Source organism: Pyrus communis, chromosome 5 (assembly GCF_041283825.1).
Source record: "Pyrus communis isolate YQ-2024b chromosome 5, ASM4128382v1, whole genome shotgun sequence".
Lineage (NCBI taxonomy): Eukaryota > Viridiplantae > Streptophyta > Magnoliopsida > Rosales > Rosaceae > Pyrus > Pyrus communis.
Window position 1 is genome coordinate 17626214 of NC_142569.1, and position 20112 is coordinate 17646325.

The 20112-nt window shown below is 39.8% G+C and overlaps 1 protein-coding gene and 1 long non-coding RNA gene across 2 annotated transcripts; one reads left to right on the forward strand and one right to left on the reverse strand.

Moving 5' to 3' along the window:
- Positions 1-12734: 12734 nt before the first annotated feature.
- Positions 12735-13575, reverse strand: LOC148696903 (uncharacterized). Its single transcript, XR_015962039.1, has 2 exons — positions 13329-13575; positions 12735-13229 (listed from the first exon to the last, which is right to left on the reverse strand). It is a non-coding gene; the product is annotated as an uncharacterized LOC148696903 (long non-coding RNA).
- Positions 13576-18196: 4621 nt separating this feature from the next.
- LOC137722220 (pathogenesis-related leaf protein 4-like) lies at positions 18197-18816 on the forward strand. Its single transcript, XM_068461181.2, has one exon. It carries the CDS (start codon positions 18285-18287, stop codon positions 18774-18776), a length of 492 nt encoding a protein of 163 aa, XP_068317282.2. The 5' UTR covers positions 18197-18284; the 3' UTR covers positions 18777-18816.
- The last annotated feature ends 1296 nt before the right edge of the window (positions 18817-20112 follow it).

The following is a 20112-nucleotide window of genomic DNA, read 5'->3' on the forward strand; positions in this document are numbered from 1 at the left end:
AAATAAAAATGGTAGTACATGATTCAAGAAAAAGAACTTAGCTACTTATGAAGATAATAACACCATATGTCATTTCTCATGCATAGGAATGAGAGGGAAAAATAAAATTGAGGATCTCATGCATAGGAATGAGAGGAAAAAATAAAATTGAGGATAGGAATTAGTGGGAAAAAATAGAGGGAAAGTTTTGTTTTTTTATTCATTTTCAATTTTTTAATTATTTTAAAGAGTGAAATGACTTAACTACCCTCACATATTGTGCACATGGTCTCACTTAACAGAAATATGGATGCAATATATGAAAAACTAATGGTAGGGGGCAAATCGGCTAAAAAAATTAGTTTGAGTCCTTAATTTTCCAATAGAAAAGTTCAGGGGGAAATCGAAAGTTAAGTGAAAGTTTAGGGGGTAAATCGACGGTTGATTCTTAAATATAAACTAGCAAAGGTCACACGCTCCATATGTGAGAAATATAATTTTTATTTTTTTGAAATATGTTTTTTTATGGTAGGAATTATGGCAGGCATAAAAAGGTGTTGTCAATTATGGCGAGAGAAAGAAAGAGAGTTTAGAGGGTAGTGATAGAATGGAGAAAAATGTGGAGTTCAACTTGCCACTAGACTGTGCTGACACTCACTTAAAATTTGCCATTTATTAAACTAAATTAATAAGGAACTCAATACTAATTTTAAGTAAAAATTAAAAAATAAATTCGTACATAATTAATTAGTTATTAAGATTGAATAACAAACATAAAGGCTTAATTTTCTCAAGCACACATCCTTCCTTATTAGTACATTTCGACAAAAAAAATAAAAAAATAAAAAAATTCTCAAGCGCACCTCCTCCCTTCTACTTGCCATTCCCACCCACTCCGATCATTAAATCAATCCATGCCCAAAAATATATTTGAATCTTGTTCACTTCATCTAACCTAGAAAAACCTTGTTATTTTTTCCCGATCACTTTTTTCAATTAATCTAACCAGTACGCTAATTGTATAGAAATCCTTTTTCCTTTACTCAGCCATTTTAATCTCCCAAGCTGCAAGAGACTGCCATTTCCATTTGTCCCAAGGTCAACATCTTTATAATTCAGATATGAACACCTTTGTGACTTTGACGTATAAGGTGTCAAAAGCCTTCTTATCAGATCAATATTTATATCTGCCACCTCCACCCCTTCGTCTTTCCGATGGAGGTGGACTGAGGTGGGGTTTGTGTTTCATGTCTTCATCTTTTACTTTTAAATATTTTTTTTAGGTTTTATGTTAATATTCTGAAACTGTTAAACAATTCTTATATTTAATGTTTTAACAAATGGTAAGTTTTGAGTGAATAGTAGTGCCACTTAGCACATTCCAGTGGCAAGTCGAACCCCACATAAGTTTTTCTCGATAGAGTAACATGGTTGTGGGGTGATAAGTCCATATTATACCATATATTTTACACTAATCTTAGTATTAATTTATTGGTTATTTTGGTAGAATTTTGATACTTTGTTATGTATTTTCAATGTAGGATATTCAACTTCCTCTGGAGCAAAAAGTGATCAAACGGATGAATTTTGGAGTGATTCCAATTGAAGGATATTCGTGTTCCTTTCAAGATAATTGTATCAAAATTTCAGATTTTTCTACCAAGCTGTTTGACTGTGGCGATGAAACTAAGGCCCAGCGCGCATCTTTCCAAGATTGACATTTATGGACGTTTGGGGTATTTTGGAGATCAAGATGGCATATTTTGAGGAAGATTCATTCTGAGGATTGTAGGGGGACGTCTTTAGCTTTCAAAAAACCTTTTGGGACCAAATCGGAGTTGATTTGGTCGGTTAAAAGTGTGATTTTCTGAGAAGTCCGAATTTTAATTTAAATAGGAAACCTCTTATTTTCTGTTTTATTATTCTATTATGTTTCCTAGTTTTAGTCTAAGGCTTTTTATGACAAACCCCGACCGAGATCAGGGAGTGCTGGCCGTCACACGAATGTGACGTAGCCATGTGCGCGTGCGGAAGCGATTAAGATAGTAATAATGTAAAAGTACGAATAATTAAAACCTACTAGCATACAAAGTACTAGTGTATGTGAGACACAATTTCAGAGCAAGTCTACAGCAGTCAAAAGGAAAAGATACGACATATATACACCCGAAGGTGACCCTACAATGGTGAATGTCTGTCAGAAATGACGGGACGCCCTCTGGGATAAACCACCAAACTTGCTAGACCACTAGAACCTGGAAGGGCGCAAAAACAAAAGCGTGAGTGGGCAAAAACAAAGCTCTTTAAAAACTCTTTAACAAAATACATTCTAACCCCTTGCCGTAAAACCTGTACACTTCCCAGAAAATGAACATATATACGTATGTATAGATATACCAATCATGCTCCACATATGCCATTCATGCTCACAATATGCCATTCATGCTTGAGAATATGCCACAACAGAATCTCATAATCAAATATAAATGCTCAAGCGTAATTCACATCAATAACATATAATCTGGCAGCCGGGAGTCACCTAACGTGACATGTACCGCTGCAGATAGAGCTCCAATCTCAACTCAACATCTGAATCTGCACACGAGTCGGAACCACCTAACGTGGTTTGTACGACAGGACTGGGTGTAATATATACGCTCTAGTGCTACGATCACGTGAAGACTGTGCGAATAATCGCGGGTCACCTACGAGTCGGAACCACCTAATGTGGTCTGCACGACAAGGCTTGCACCTAACTTGGATCCAAGGCGAGCGTGTGGTGCGGGTGAACATCACGTGAAGGACTCTGCCCCTCTCTGGGCGGGAGCACTAACACCGGGGGTGCAGATTATGAGCTCTCTAAGCATCTCAAATTACTATTGCATAACAACATGAATACCGCTTACCTGGCACTTACCTATGCGTCCACAGCACCAAATACACATTTATATATATGTATGCCACTACTAATACATGCGATGATGCGTAAACAACATTCGTATGATGCATGGCATAAAACAAATAACCTTTTCTATTTAATTTCCGGGAATTAATATGTATATAGGTATATACGGAAAACAAAAGCCCACTCACTGATAATTAGAAGGGTCGTAGCCCCCCTGCCTCGAGTGCGTACGCTCGTCCTCGGAATACGAATCACCTATACGCGACAAAGTTACGAAAACGTTAATTTAAAAGCACCTAAGCAACTTCTCGTAATAACTTCTCATACATTGCTCAATTTGGACAATTGAATATACCAACGTGATCTACACAACCTCAGGATCACACCCATATTTTTAAAATAATTTTTGGACCACGCACGCGCCCCCACGCGCCTGAACAGGCACGGACCCACGCGCCCCCACGCGCGGCCACGTGACCTGCACACTGACGGCGTCAACTGACGCCGTCAGGAATATTCTGTTAACTGACGGAATATTCCGTTAACTGACGCCGTCACTGCCGTTAGGAATATTCCGTTAAACTTAACGGAATATTCTCTTTTCTTCTTCGGCCAGTCTCCGACGCCGACGCCGTCGCCGGAAAACTTCAAACTTAGTTTTCTCCTTCGTTTTTCAACCATTTTTCACGATCTTTATACCAAAATGAAGCTTAGGACTAGTAGAATCACGTTGGACTACTTTTAAGGCCTAAAAATCACACGATCATACCTGCAACAACGATCCAAGTTCGGCCAACTTTGAACAGGACGATCCCGACGTCCAAACTCGTCTAACGAAACACTCCCAAGCTCCTGGGAACCTCACAAACACAACTACAAGCTTAGAATCTCCTAAAACAAGCTAGATTAGGTTTGTATGAACAGTGCTCAAATCGGCCATTGCTGAAACGACGTGAAAACATCAGAGTTCTTACCTGGAAATGGCACCACTGGACTCCTCTCAGCCTCACGAGCACGAGGGTGGTCTTGGTTTCTCGATTGGTGAAGGTTTGAGTTGGTTTGTGTGTGTGTCCGTATGTAGAATGAAGAAGAAGAAGAAGAAGATGAACTCGGGGAGAGAGAGAGAGAGAGAAAGAGAGAAAGAAGAGACAGGAAATGAGGGAATCAGGGAGAAAAAGAGAGGGTATGAGTGTGTGGGTCCTACCACACCACACAACACACACTAATGGGATAAAAACGAACTAGGGGTATAATTGGAATTTCAATGTACGTTTCGGTAGTTTCGGGACGGAATGTTACAACCTACCCACCTTAATAGAATTTCGTCCCGAAATTCAAAATAACTAAATACACCCCTAATGGTCAAAGAACAATCTAGGATACAAATCCCTCATTCGTTCTTCTGTCTCCCAAGTAGCTTCTTCAACCGAGTGATTCCTCCACAAGACTTTCACCAAATTCACCGTTTTGTTCCTCAGAACCTTCTCTTTCCAATCTAAGATCGTTAACGGTTCCTCGTCATACGTCAAATCTGGATTAATCTCTAACGGTTGAGGAGGTATCACATGCAACGGATCAGCAACATAGTGTCGGAGCATAGACACGTGAAAAACGTTATGCACTTTAGCCAACTCCGGAGGCAACTCCAACCTGTAAGCTACCTCACCAACTCGTTCTGTGACCGTGTACGGTCCAATATACCTGGGACTCAACTTCCCTTTCTTTCCAAACCGCACAACACCTCTCCACGGTGAAAGTTTCAAAAATACCCAATCTCCGACCTCATACACTCTGTCCGTAGCATGTCGATCTGCTAAACTTTTCTGCCTGTCCTGAGCTGCTTTCAGGTTAGACCTAATTACCTGAACATTTTGAGTAGTCTCCTCAACAATCTCCGGACCTACTAAGACTCTTTCGCCAACCTCTGACCAACACAACGGAGTGCGACAAGATCTACCATACAAGGCTTCAAATGGCGCCATGCCAATGCTCGAATGGAAACTGTTGTTGTAAGCAAATTCCATCAAGTCTAACCGCTGGTGCCAAGCATCACTAAACTGTAAAACTGATGCTCGCAGCATATCTTCCAAGGTCTGAATAGTTCTCTCGGACTGTCCGTCCGTCTGTGGATGATATGCCGTACTGTAAAGTAGTCTCGTACCCAAAGCTTCCTGAAAAGCTACCCAAAACTTCGATGTGAATCGTGGATCACGATCTGAGACAATACTTACAGGGACACCATGGTACTTCACAACCCTTGAGATAAACAATTCCGCTAACCGGTTCAAAGAATACTTCTCTCTTACTGGAATGAAATGTGCCGACTTAGTGAGCCGATCAACGATCACCCAAATGCCATCAAAGCCATTATGTGTACGCGGCAACTTGTACACAAAATCCATAGTGATATTTTCCCATTTCCACTCTGGAACGGGAAGCGGCTGCAACAATCCAAACGGCTTCTTTCTTTCTGCTTTAACCTGCTGACAAACAGCACAACTGCTCACATACTCAGCTATCTCCCTTTTTATACCCGGCCAATAGTAAAATGGTCGAATGGTATGATACATTTTAGTTGCCCCTGGGTGCATAGCATAAGCCGAGATATGTGCTTCATCGAGAATTTCCTTCTTCAAATCCGCATTATTAGGCACGAACATTCTACCCTCTAACATCAACATGCCATCAGAATCACGAACTCTGAGATCTCGCCTCCTTCCTTGATCTCGAGCTCGAATTAGTTCTTGAGTCTGTTCATCAGCTACTTGAGCTTCAAGCACCCGATCAACCAAGATTGGCCTAACTTGAAAATTAGCAAGTAATGCCACTTCTCGATCTTCTGCTTCTAACCTTACTCCCGTAGCACGCAAGTCCACCAAAAGAGGAATACGACTAGCGTACAACGCATTGATACGGCCTTGTGACTTCCTGCTAAGTGCATCGGCCACTACGTTCGCACGACCAGGGTGATAATCAATCGTGCAATCGTAATCGCTGAGCAACTCCAACCACCTCCGTTGACGAAGATTAAGTTCCTTCTGGGTGAAGAGATACTGAAGACTCTTGGGATCTGTGAAGATCCTACACTTCTCTCCGTAAAGATAATGTCTCCACAACTTTAACGCAAAGATGATTGCAGCCAACTCCAAATCATGTGTAGGGTAATTCATTTCATGGGGTTTCAACTGCCGCGAAGCATAAGCAATCACCCTACCATGCTGCATCAATACACATCCCAGAACATTCAAGGAAGAATCGCTATAAACCTCGAAATCACCACTATCGTCCGGGAGTGTCAAAACAGGTGCATTAGTAAGACAATGCTTCAACTGCTGGAAACTTTGCTCACACTTATCATTCCACTCAAACTTAACGTCTTTCCTTGTTAATCTCGTCAGTGGTAAGGCAATCACCAAAAAATCCTTAACGAATCTCCGATAATATCCCGCCAAACCAATGAAACTTCTCACCTCAATGACGGTTCGTGGTTGCTCCCAACTCTCCACCGCTGCTACCTTCTGAGGATCAACCAGAATACCTTGAGCAGAAATTATGTGCCCCAAAAATGCAACTTGATCTAACCAGAACTGACACTTGCTAAACTTAGCATACAATTGGTGTTCCCTCAACCTCTTCAACACCAAAGTAAGATGTCTAACATGCTCTGCTTTGGACTTAGAATACACCAGAATATCGTCAATGAAGACAATGACAAATCTATCCAGGTAAGGCTGGAATACCCAGTTCATTAAATCCATAAAAGCTGCTGGTGCATTCGTCAACCCAAATGGCATAACCAGAAACTCGTAATGACCGTAACGAGTCCTGAACGCCGTCTTAGGAACATCATCCCTACTAATCTTCAGCTGATAGTACCCAGACCTCAAGTCTATCTTAGAAAATACACAAGCACCTCTCAGCTGATCAAACAAATCGTTGATACGAGGCAATGGATAACGGTTTTTAATCGTCACCCGATTCAATTGTCTGTAGTCGATACACAGCCTCAAAGTCCCATCTTTCTTTCTCACAAACAACACTGGAGCGCCCAAGGCGAAGTACTAGGCTGAATGAATCCCTTATCCACTAATTCCTGTAACTGCACTTTCAATTCCCTTAACTCAGCGGGAGCCATACGATAAGGAGTTAATGAAATAGGATTAGTACCTGGAAGTAACTCCACAGTGAACTCCACATCTCGATTTGGGGGTAAACCAGGTAAATCTTCAGGAAAAATATCAGGGAAGTGTCTAACCACTCTCACATCCTCAATTCTGTTAGGAACGGTCTCCTCTAGTACCACATGAGCTAGATACCCCTGACAACCTTTAGACAACAACTTCTTCGCTCGCAAAGCCGAAATAACGCCGTGTCTTACCCCACTCTGCTCACCCACAAAAGTAACCTCAGGTAATCCAGGACGGTGAAACGTAACTACTTTCCCGTAACAATCAATGTTGGCACGATAGAAGTGCAACCAATCTGTGCCCAAAATCACATCAAAATCGACAATATCTAACGGGATAAGATCAGCGAGCATAACAACACCCTCTACTATCACTGGACATCCTGGGTACATACAATCTACAACACATCTCTCTCCTCTAGGCATAGCGAATTCTAAATCGTACCCTAGAGGTGTGGGGCGAGGTTGCGTTACTTGAGCAAATGTATGAGAAATAACGGAATGTGTAGCTCCACAATCAATTAAGACTCTAGCAAAATAACCAAGAATGTTTAACGTACCCATAATCAAGTCCAGGTTGTTCTGAGCATCCTGCAGGGAAATATTGTGAATACGCCCCTGGCCCTGCTGTCGTCCGCCACGACCTCTGCTCGCTTGAACACCACGACCTGGAGCTCCACGCCCCTGACTAGGCTGACCCATCTGTCTCGAAGACCCTGCACTACTAGTAGCATTCTCACTCTGCTGATACTGTCCTCCTTGGTACCACTGAGAACCACCCGTTGGAATTGGAGGATACGGCAAGTAGTTGCTGGGATACGAGGGATAACCACCTTGTGAATACGGGTCCTGGGGGTACTGATACGGTCCCGGAGCATAGGGAACGGCATCACCCTGATAGTGATAGGCACCACCTCTACCTACTTGACCATAATTACTCGGACCCTGGATTTGCCGAATCGGTGCAGGTGGCAGCATAAAGGTCTGCTGCGGCTTCTGCTGCTGACTCTGGGGACAATTCACAGCTATATGTCCCGCCTGTCCACACGTGAAACAAACACCGCTGCCACGCCTGCATTCGCCGAAGTGTCGGTTATTACATCTACGGCAAAATGGGGGTCGGTTTCGGCCACCATCACCTTGTCTCTGGCCTCGAGCACCTCCATAAAACCTACCTCCACGTCCCTGTCCAGAGGCACTGAAACCACCACTAGACGAACTCGAACTGGCACCACCCATTTTGAAGTTCTGAGTTTGGCGAGGCCCAAGCGACACTTGACTTTTCCCTTTGTCATCTTTCTTTTCATCACTGTCACTCGACATATTCTCTGAGTCCTCTACCCTCAACAATATCTCATAGAACTCCTGGTAGGACTCGCAGTGAGTAGTAGTCGCCATAGAACGCCATCTCTTCCTAGTGCCCAAGCGAAAACGACGAAGCATCTCCGCCGGATTACCAGCGACATCAGGATAGTAACGAGACAAATCAGTGAACTTACGATAATACTCGTTAGCCGTCATCTTTCACTGTTTCAACTCAGTGAATTCCTGTTTCTTACGGTCAATATACTCAGGGGGTACAAATCTCCTCTGAAACACGTCATTGAAAACATTCCAATCAGTTCTCTGAGCTGGAGTCAACCTACGAAGTTCTTGCTCCCACCAAGCTGCAGACTCCATCTCCAGAAACCAAGAGGTTGTTTCGACCCACCTCTCCATAGGAAGGTTCCCCTGGTTATGCAACACACGAAAAGTCTTCTCTATGTGTTCCAACCAACGCTCTGCGCCTTCGTGACCCTCATTACCTTCAAACTTATCCAACTTCAGGTTATACATAGTCTCCAGAGGAGTCCTCTGGGGAGGGCGCATCACTGTTTGAAGGGCTGTAGCAATCACTTCCCCCAACTGAGTAAGATCGGGGAAACTAGGCTCATCTGAGCGACGTGGTTCCCGACGAGGCGGCATGGTTCTGACAGAACACACCAACTATTAGAATACTCACAAAGACACAGGACTGCCAAACCTAGGCTCTGATACCAAGCTGACAAACCCCGACCGAGATCAGGGAGTGCTGGCCGTCACACGAATGTGACGTAGCCATGTGCGCGTGCGGAAGCGATTAAGATAGTAATAATGTAAAAGTACGAATAATTAAAACCTACTAGCATACAAAGTACTAGTGTATGTGAGACACAATTTCAGAGCAAGTCTACAGCAGTCAAAAGGAAAAGATACGACATATATACACCCGTAGGTGACCCTACAATGGTGAATGTCTGTCAGAAATGCCGGGACGCCCTCTGGGATAAACCACCAAACTTGCTAGACCACTAGAACCTGGAGGGGCGCAAAAACAAAAGCGTGAGTGGGCAAAAACAAAGCTCTTTAAAAACTCTTTAACAAAATACATTCTAACCCCTCGCCGTAAAACCTGTACACTTCCCAGAAAATGAACATATATACGTATGTATAGATATGCCAATCATGCTCCACATATGCCATTCATGCTCACAATATGCCATTCATGCTTGAGACTATGCCACAACAGAATCTCATAATCAAATATAAATGCTCAAGCGTAATTCACATCAATAACATATAATCTGGCAGCCGGGAGTCACCTAACGTGACATGTACCGCTGCAGATAGAGCTCCAATCTCAACTCAACATCTGAATCTGCACGCGAGTCGGAACCACCTAACGTGGTTTGTACGACAGGACTGGGTGTAATATATACGCTCTAGTGCTACGATCACGTGAAGACTGTGCGAATAATCGCGGGTCACCTACGAGTCGGAACCACCTAATGTGGTCTGCACGACAAGGCTTGCACCTAACTTGGATCCAAGGTGAGCGTGTGGTGTGGGTGAACATCACGTGAAGGACTCTGCCCCTCTCTGGGCGGGAGCACTAACACCGGGGGTGCAGATTATGAGCTCTCTAAGCATCTCAAATTACTATTGCATAACAACATGAATACCGCTTACCTGGCACTTACCTATGCGTCCACAGCACCAAATACACATTTATATATATGTATGCCACTACTAATACATGCGATGATGCGTAAACAACATTCGTATGATGCATGGCATAAAACAAATAACCTTTTCTATTTAATTTCCGGGAATTAATATGTATATAGGTATATACGGAAAACAAAAGCCCACTCACTGATAATTAGAAGGGTCGTAGCCCCCCTGCCTCGAGTGCGTACGCTCGTCCTCGGAATGCGAATCACCTATACGCGACAAAGTTACGAAAACGTTAATTTAAAAGCACCTAAGCAACTTCTCGTAATAACTTCTCATACATTGCTCAATTTGGACAATTGAATATACCAACGTGATCTACACAACCTCAGGATCACACCCATATTTTTAAAATAATTTTTGGACCACGCACGCGCCCCCACGCGCCTGAACAGGCACGGACCCACGCGCCCCCACGCGCGGCCACGTGACCTGCACACTGACGGCGTCAACTGACGCCGTCAGGAATATTCCGTTAACTGACGGAATATTCCGTTAACTGACGCCGTCACTGCCGTTAGGAATATTCCGTTAAACTTAACGGAATATTCTCTTTTCTTCTTCGGCCAGTCTCCGACGCCGACGCCGTCGCCGGAAAACTTCAAACTTAGTTTTCTCCTTCGTTTTTCAACCATTTTTCACGATCTTTATACCAAAATGAAGCTTAGGACTAGTAGAATCACGTTGGACTACTTTTAAGGCCTAAAAATCACACGATCATACCTGCAACAACGATCCAAGTTCGGCCAACTTTGAACAGGACGATCCCGACGTCCAAACTCGTCCAACGAAACACTCCCAAGCTCCTGGGAACCTCACAAACACAACTACAAGCTTAGAATCTCCTAAAACAAGCTAGATTAGGTTTGCATGAACAGTGCTCAAATCGGCCATTGCTGAAACGACGTGAAAACATCAGAGTTCTTACCTGGAAATGGCACCACTGGACTCCTCTCAGCCTCACGAGCACGAGGGTGGTCTTGGTTTCTCGATTGGTGAAGGTTTGAGTTGGTTTGTGTGTGTGTCCGTATGTAGAATGAAGAAGAAGAAGAAGAAGATGAACTCGGGGAGAGAGAGAGAGAGAGAAAGAGAGAAAGAAGAGACAGGAAATGAGGGAATCAGGGAAAAAAAGAGAGGGTATGAGTGTGTGGGTCCTACCACACCACACAACACACACTAATGGGATAAAAACGAACTAGGGGTATAATTGTAATTTCAATGTACGTTTCGGTAGTTTCGGGACGGAATGTTACATTTTAGGGTTTTATTTTGTATTAGTATAAATAGGATATTTAACCATTAGGGTGAAAGAGGAGGGAAAAAAGGGAGAAAACGCACACACACTTATGAGAGCTTTTGGATTCAAGTTTATTTTCAAGGTGTTTTCTATTCTTGTTTTTAATAATATTTCGTTGTCTATATGATTGTTAGTACCTAATTTCCGTTTGCTAGGGCGAGGCCACTAGCCTTAGCAAGAATACGTAGTTTCTGTTCAATTTGCTTATAATATTATGCATGCAGGTTTGAATTATTAATCACCGGTTTAAACTATCTATTTGTCTTAATGCTTAGTTACCATTAGAATCTTTAGAAAAGTAATTTGAATTTTGGTTTAAGGTCGGTCCCTAAAATTGGCGAAGGCTTCTTGTGATTAATATGTGCAAGTTTACTTAGGATGAATATCACGTCTTAAGGGTTGTATGGTTTTTCAAAAGGTTTCACAAAACTTAATGAGTCATGCATGTTTAGATTTGATCTGAATACCATAGACAGGTTGCATGTTTAATATACGCTCTATGTTGAGGGTCCAAGTAGGCATATATTAGGAAAACCTAACCTTCAAAATATGCATGTGTAATTCATAAGTAATTGGAAGAACTACATAGAATTGTTAAGGTGGCGGCTGAACCTAGGTTTTTACAATTTAATTTTCAACAACCGTTTTAGTTTATTTTATTTTGTCACTTTATTTAATTATTTTCTATTAAATTCGTTTTTATTATTTAAATCACAAAGTCACCTTTTTCCAAAACTTTGTTTTAAGTAATTAATTAAGATTTGATTTGATACAAATTATTCATTCAATCTCTGTGAAGAACGACCTTACTAGAGTCATCTATACTACAATTATCTTGTACTCTTGCAAGTGGTAAAATCCCTATCAAGAAATTGGCGCCATTGCCGGAGATTGTTTTAAATAATTTGTGCTTATCAACTCTTAGTTAATTATTATATTTGTATATATCTTTTTATTTACTTGATTTTTATTTATTTTTTTTAGGTAACAATTTGTTGATTTTGAAAGCCAATCAGCAATGGATTGGTTTGGATCCTCGCAAGGAGCACCCACAGTTTGTGCAATTTGCAATTTGAATACTCATGATGTTATGTATTGTTCCCAACAGCAATATTTTCCAGAGTTTGTGCAACATCATATTAATATGAGGAACAATTTTCACTGGCTTAGGTGCGATTCCTACTCGAATTTTTATCCATCATGGCCAGAGCATCACAATTCTATGTGGGAGTGTATTCAACAACCTTTTGAACATCCTCATGCACCTGCTGATTGGGAGATTGCAGTTGAGAAATTGGCAGAGAGTATCCTGACAAGGTTTGATCAAGCCGATCAAGAAATTCATAGTATTCATAAATCAATGAAAAATCTGGAACAGCAAATTGGGCAGCTTGCATATCAGTTGGCAGAACAAGACAAAAATTCCAATTCAAATTTTCCTGCTCAACCAACTGCCAACCAACAGGGTTCAGAAGAGTGCTGTGCAGAACAATCATTGAGATGGAAAAAAACCTACAATACTAGGATGGAAGAACCCCAATTCGATGACTCACGCCCAAAGAAGGAAATAGCACCTGCCGATCCTAAAATTCCCACAGAACCATTTACTGCTCAAGTTTATACGCCACACATACAATATCCCGAGGCTGAAAAGCAACCAACAAAGTTGCATGAAGGCATTGAAACTGACGATTTGGACAGGGCAGTTCACAACAAATCAGAATCTGGAAAATCACATGGTCGGCACTTGGAGACTGTAACCTTGGATACACGACAAGCAGCTACTGATGAAATTGTTTTAGCTACTTTCACAGTGGCTTCTAGGACCCCTACACAGAAACACACATGCATGAGCTATCTATTCTCTTTCATTGTTTAATCTACACTGTGGTAACGAAATTGAAGGTGGGAAGAGGGAGAGTAGTTACCTTTGTGAGGACTGGGGTCTGGAAGAGACGATATGGAGCTTAGATGTGCCTTCATTTCATGGCAGAAACTCCTCGGCCTTGGGTTGTGCAGACAAGAGAGTGTTGAGGTGCAGTTAGGATCGGAGCAAGAGAGGGGTGACAAAATGAGAGAGGAGAGCTATTTTTCATTCTAGAGAGAAATGATGCAATGCAGGAGTGCACTCATGGTGTTGGGCTCGAGGACCGCACAAGTTGAGAGAGAGAGAGAAACGGCAGCTGGATTGGAAATGAGGAATGCACCTGTTAGGTCAGCTTATATAGTTCCAGGTGTAGGGTTTTCACACAAGTGTTCTACACGTGCAAGGTTCAGCGCCTCACCTTGTTCTACCAGGTCACGGGTTCAAATCAAGCCCGCAGCACTCTTGGATTTTTTTTTTTTTTTTTTCAGCACCTTCTTTGATGCTCTCATGTCCCAGGTTCACCCAGGTGTGTCCAGTTCCATTCCCTTTATTTTATCTTATTTTTGCGTTGTATCATTTTATGGTTGTTTTGCTTGTCTTTTGTTTTATTTTCTAGTTTTATTTTTCATCTTTCTATTTCTAGTTAATTAAGGTGGTTGTTTATTTTTATTTTTTGCTGTTTTAGTTTATTTTTGCTTTTCTTCTATTTTCCATACCTTGAGGACAATGTATGATTTAAGTTTGGGGGTGGGAAATAAAAATTTTAGGTTTTTAATTTTTATGTCAAGTTAACAATTTTTACTTTTTTTAAGTTAATATCCATAGATTATTTTAAACGTTAGAACAAATGGACATTGTGAAGATTAATCCCACATTAGAGTCTTTTCTATTTATCGTTGCTTAGACACTAATTCACAAGTTATACTTTGACAATTTGCACATTCACATCAACATGGTTTGTGGGGAGTGAGATTGAAACACTTACTTTTAGTCTAAGTTTATTTTTTATTTTTGTTTAAAGTAAAGTTAGTTATTGTTATTAAGTAATAATTGTTCCACCCGAGACTTTGCTTAGTAACCGGGTCAGTCCTGCCCGATCAATAGTAATTCTCATGTCAAACGGTAGACTCTTGGCATGGGGCAGATTGGTTAGTTGGTTTTGTAGCCTTTGCAGCTCGAGTTAGTAATTCCTCAAGGGTGTTGTCAACCTAGTGCCCTAAAGCCTTAGTGGTATGGGAATCATTGACCTAAAGCTCGCTACATGGGTTGGATCGAAAGCTTAAGTGAACTAACATTGCATGACCACTACTGTTACTGAAAGAAAAAAATGTGTGAAAAAAAATGAAAAAAAAAAACAAAAAAAAAGAGAAGAAAATTCGAAAAAGAGAAAAAAAAAATGTAAAGTTAGTACGTGTGGAATAAAAAGGACAAGAAGTAAGGGTTTTAGTCGAGTCTCTTTAACTATGTTGGTTCACTTTTACACCAAGGGAAGTTCATGAATTCTTTTCTAATTGATTCTAAATAGCTTAGACTCTGTAGTGGGATTAGTTTGAACTTTTGCAAAGATGTTTTAATTTTTAACGTTTTCTATGGATTGCAACTTGAAGATGAAAATTGTGCCTTAGTTGAGTTTTAACAAAGTTTTTATGTTTGCTAATTTTTGTCTTTGTTTTTGAGTTTTGTTTTGCTTGAGGACAAGCAAAAAGCTAAGTTTGGTGGTATTTGATGAGTCCATATTATACCATATATTTTACTCTAATCTTAGTATTAATTTATTGGTTATTTAGGTAGAATTTTGATACTTTGTTATGTATTTTCAATGTAGGACATTCGATTTCCTCTGGAGCAAAAAGTGATCAAATAGATAAATTTTGGAGTGATTCTAATTGAATGATGTTCATGTGCCTTTCAAGATGATTTTTCAAAATTCCAGATTTTTCTACCAAGCCGTTTGACCGTGGCGATGAAATTAAGGCCCAGCGGGCAGCTTTCCCAGATTGACATTTCTGGACGTTTTGGGTATTTTGGAGGTCAAGATGGCATATTTTAAGGAAGATTTCTTCTAAGGATTTGTAGGGGACGTCTTCATCTTTCAAAAGAGACCTTTTGCGACCAAATCGAGTCGATTTGGTCGGTCAATAGTGTGATTTTCTGAGAAGTTCGAATTTTAGTTTAAATAGGAAACCTCTTATTTTCTGTTTTATTATTCTATTATGTTTCCTAGTTTTAGTCTAAGACTTTTTTGGATTTTATTTTGTATTAGTATAAATAAAATATTTAGCCATTAGGGTTAAAGAGGAGGAAAAAAAAGGGAGAAAACGCACGCACACTTTAGAGAGCTTTTGGATTCAAGTTTATTTTCAAGGTGTTTTCTATCCTTGTTTTTAATAATGTTTCGTTGTATGATTGTTAGTAGCTAATTTTAGTTTGCTAGGGCGAGGCCACGAGCCTTAGTAAGAATATATAGTTTCTTTTCAATTTGCTTATGATATTATGCATGCATGTTTCAATTATTAATCACCGGTTTAAACTATCTATTTGTTTTAATCCTTAGCTACCATTAGGATCTTTAGAAAAGTAATTTGATGCAGTTTTGGTAGGAGGTCAGTCCCTAAAATTGACGAAGGTTTCTTGTGATTAATATGTGTAAGTTCACTTAGGATGAATACCACGTCTTAAGGGTTGTATGCTTTTTCAAAAGGTTTCACAAAGCTTAATGAGTCATGCATATTTAGATTTGATATGAATACCACAGACGGGTTGCATGTTTGATATACACTCTATGTTGGAGGTCCAAGTAGGCATATATTAGGAAAACCTAACCTTCAAAATATGCATGTGTAATTCATAAGTAATTGGAAGAACTGCATAGGACTGTTAAGGTGACGGCGGAACCCTAGCTTTTTACAATTTAATTTTCAAAAATCTTTTTCTTTTAGTTTATTTTATTTTGTCACTTTATTTAATTATTTTCTATTAAAGTCGTTTTTATTATTTAAATCATAAAATCACCTTTTTCCAAAACTTTATTTTAAGTAATTAATTAAGATTCAATTTGATACAAATTATTCATTCAATCCCTGTGGAAAACGACCTTACTATAGTCATCTATACTACAATTACCTTGTACTCTTGCAAGTATTTTAAGTGTTTTTATCCCTACTTTTGCAGATGGTAAAATCCATATCATGAGGTTTAGAAAAAATAATAAAAAAAAGTTGTTTGTATGAAATTACTTTGATACTCACATATTTTTTTTCTTTTTAACATTTTTCAGTTATGTATTAAATGTTATAATTGTAATTTCAATGGTTTTTTTGTTGGCAAAGAAAGTTCTATTATGAATATGTGGTTTAGATTAAGACCCTCCTCCACCTTGAATTTTACCGTGAAAAACTTCCCCTGCTGTTTCTAATTTTGCACTGGGGATGTTGATTTATGCAAGAGCTTTTCAACCAAAGCATCTCCATAGTGTGGAGATAGGTAGACGGTCATTTTCAAATTCAATCGCATCCCCTATCAAATTTCTAATGAAATAAAGAATTTATTATGCAGCAACTTTCACCTCGTTTGTTCATTCTTTTGCTTTTACAGTAGTGGGAATACTGTAAAAGCCCAAATAACACACAACTTTGAAATTTCACATAATTCCAAGTCTAAAAATTCAAAGATAGTGTCAAAGGAGTCTTCTTTAGCCCACTTCGTGTTATTCGGTTAGCAACTTAGGAGTCTTGAACTGTATTAAGCACGACTACGATTGGCAAACTATAGGCACTGGGACATGGTCCCCAACCAGATGTCCAATACACCATTCGGCTTCCGAACAGATTATACAACCTAAGGATTGTGGGTTATAACATTCAAACATGGGCTCTACGCCATTCGATGGAATGATCAAAAGAGCGATTCAAGAATCTTTCGAGGGGTGGCTCTGAGTCCCGAACCCGAGTATGATTACTTCTATCTAGGATCGTGTTTTAAGTCAAGTACTTTCTACAACTCAATGTTAAGCAGGTTCGAATGAGGCATCAAGACTGGGAAATCCTCAAGAGGAATTTTGTTCGAATGGAGCTCTGATACTCGAAAGTGCCTTAGCCAAGCTAGTTAAGCATAGTCTGATAAAAAACGTTTAGGTCTAGCGCATAGGTTCTGACAAAAGGATTTTAAAAGTGTTTCGGACCCATATACAAGCAACCAAATCCTTAACGAACTTTTATTTAAGATTCACTAAGAACAAGCACGAAATTTGAATTGAGAAGGAAGTCATCTTAGTAACACGCAATCTTTAAAATTCTAAAACCCAAAATGGGACAAGGTGAACGGATAAGCATGTAAAGACCTACACGTTGCAATTTGCTTGCAGACTCATTAATATTTGTTTAGATGTCAGAAGTAACGCCTTGTGCCGTGCATAATTAGAATCATAAAATTTCGGCTGTTGTAGATGATCTTGACAAGTGCTATAATTAAGCTGTAGCGTAAGGTATTTACAAAGTTACAACCATACGTTGGGATGGGCGCATTTTGTGGGATAATCAACTATCATCAGTGGCTCCATATATAGCTACGGCAAAAGTTTGAAAATTTATAAATTCATTTGGTAAGAAAGGCCTCAATATGGTGATCAATGGTCATTACCTTTGACCAACTTGACGGAATTAGTAATCATAATTAGGTTTAGTTACTTTTTTAGGTGATTAATATTAGTTTCAGTTTCTTTTTAATGTATTTAAGGCCGTGTTACAATTGGCAAACTAAGCTATTTTAGTTTTGCATGGCGCGGGTGTTTTGGCGACTTATAGGGGTTCTTCCATGGCTAAAGGTCATACAAAATAAAAAATATAAAGAATTTATTTTCTACATCCTAAAAATTAAAGAAATTCATCCTATAAATATTATCATAACTAAATACACCAACAAAGACGTACGTCTCAATTGATTTTCCATCAATCAATCGTCCCAAAATCTCTTCCAGCAGATATAATCCGAAGATTATTACGATTACATATTAATCAACATGGAAGGTTTGTGCCAGAACAATATTTCATTAGCCTTACTTTTGTTTTGCCTGCTAGGATTAGTTTGCGCACAAGACTCACCCGATGATTATGTGAAAGCCCACAACGCCGCTCGAGCGGGGGTGGGTGTTGTGCTGATGGAGTGGGACGAGGGGCTAGCAGAGAGCGCCAAAAACTATGCAAACAAACAGGCCACTGGCGGCTGTGAACTTAAGCATTCGGGTACTGGTCTTGGTGAAAATATTGCAGTAAGCCCTGACGGCGACTTATCCGCTGCCATGGCTGTGGAAGGATGGGTGAGGGAGAAAGCGGATTATGATTACAGCACCAACGCTTGTGCCCCGGGCAAGCAGTGTGGCCATTACACGCAGGTGGTATGGCGTGACTCAGGTCTTGTAGGGTGTGGTAAAGCGGAGTGTGCCGATGGAAGTTCCTATGTTGTGTGCCACTATGATCCGGCTGGAAATTCTGCTGGAGAGAAACCTTACTAAGTTACAAAGGAACTTGAATAAAAATCGTGTGCCTTACTAAGTTACAAAGGTTCTTACCCAAATTTGAGACCACCCACAACAATTTCAATTTGTACATTCTTAATCAACTTCACCAAGACGAATCTTAAACATGCAACACAGGAATGAATCAAATAATCCGAATATGGACCAAAACTTAAAATAGCTTACCTTCGCGTTAGCAATTGATTACTCATTTTCCAGAACACAATATATGAAATTCAATAGTTTTTAAGCGTAACGAAATTCATTGACCTCCCTCTTATGGTAACCTATAATCATCTTCTTCTCTCTCTTCACAACCATTGTTAATATATCAATGTCAAAATTGTCTGGATACTTGTCTTGAATTCCAGAAACTGGGATTGGGAAAAAAGAAATCATGTTTGAGTTGTTCTGCTAAGCATAGTACAGTGAAGTGAAATAATGTTCGGAAAACCATCAAAAGAGACCACCTGGAAGCAAGCAGAACAAACATTATGACTTCTATCATCAAAGTTGAGTAATTGATCGATATATATATATATATATATGACTCTAGGAAAATTGCAGCTCTTAAGGCAGACTTGCGGCAGTGAGTTTCTAAAGGATTACAATCCGTGCCTGCATCATCGCACAGGTGATGGCAAAATATGATATCAATAAATGGAAAAAAATTCAACAGCCATCATTCATATATAGGAATAGTAAAAATTCATTTGCATTAGCTCTGGATCAAGTTCAACTCAAAGCTACAAAAATTTCTTTATATACCTTCAACTTATCTAAGCGTATCACAAATTCACATTAGCAAAGAAAATAATCCATTAATCAAAGCAGAACCTTCTGTACGTTTATCTAACAAATAAAACATAAAATCTCTGCACATGTTAAAGCATAAAGGCATGAAGAATAGCTTGACGACAACCTTTAAATCTTCTTGATAGGAGTCAACTGAATTCTGAAATCAATAATTTCTTTCTATACCATATACCACAAAGCTAATTAGCCCCATAAATTAGCTCCACTTAGAACTAGAGATTAGAGAAACCAAATGCTGGTGATTACTAAAGAGATCCTTCTATATTTCAACAAGTTCAAAAGAATAATTCACTACGGGTTCCTTCTCATAGCTAGCAGTTACATGATGAAACACATGGTGAAGCATAAGGGGTTCTTTTACGAAAGAAAATCATCGAGTAATGAGCTGCTAACATTTCAAAATAAGCACACTAGGATGCAGTTGGTAAATATTAACACGTAAACATGAAACAAAAACACAGAACACAAATACCTGCTCACAATGTAACCACAAAGAATGGATGTTGAGTTTAAGTCT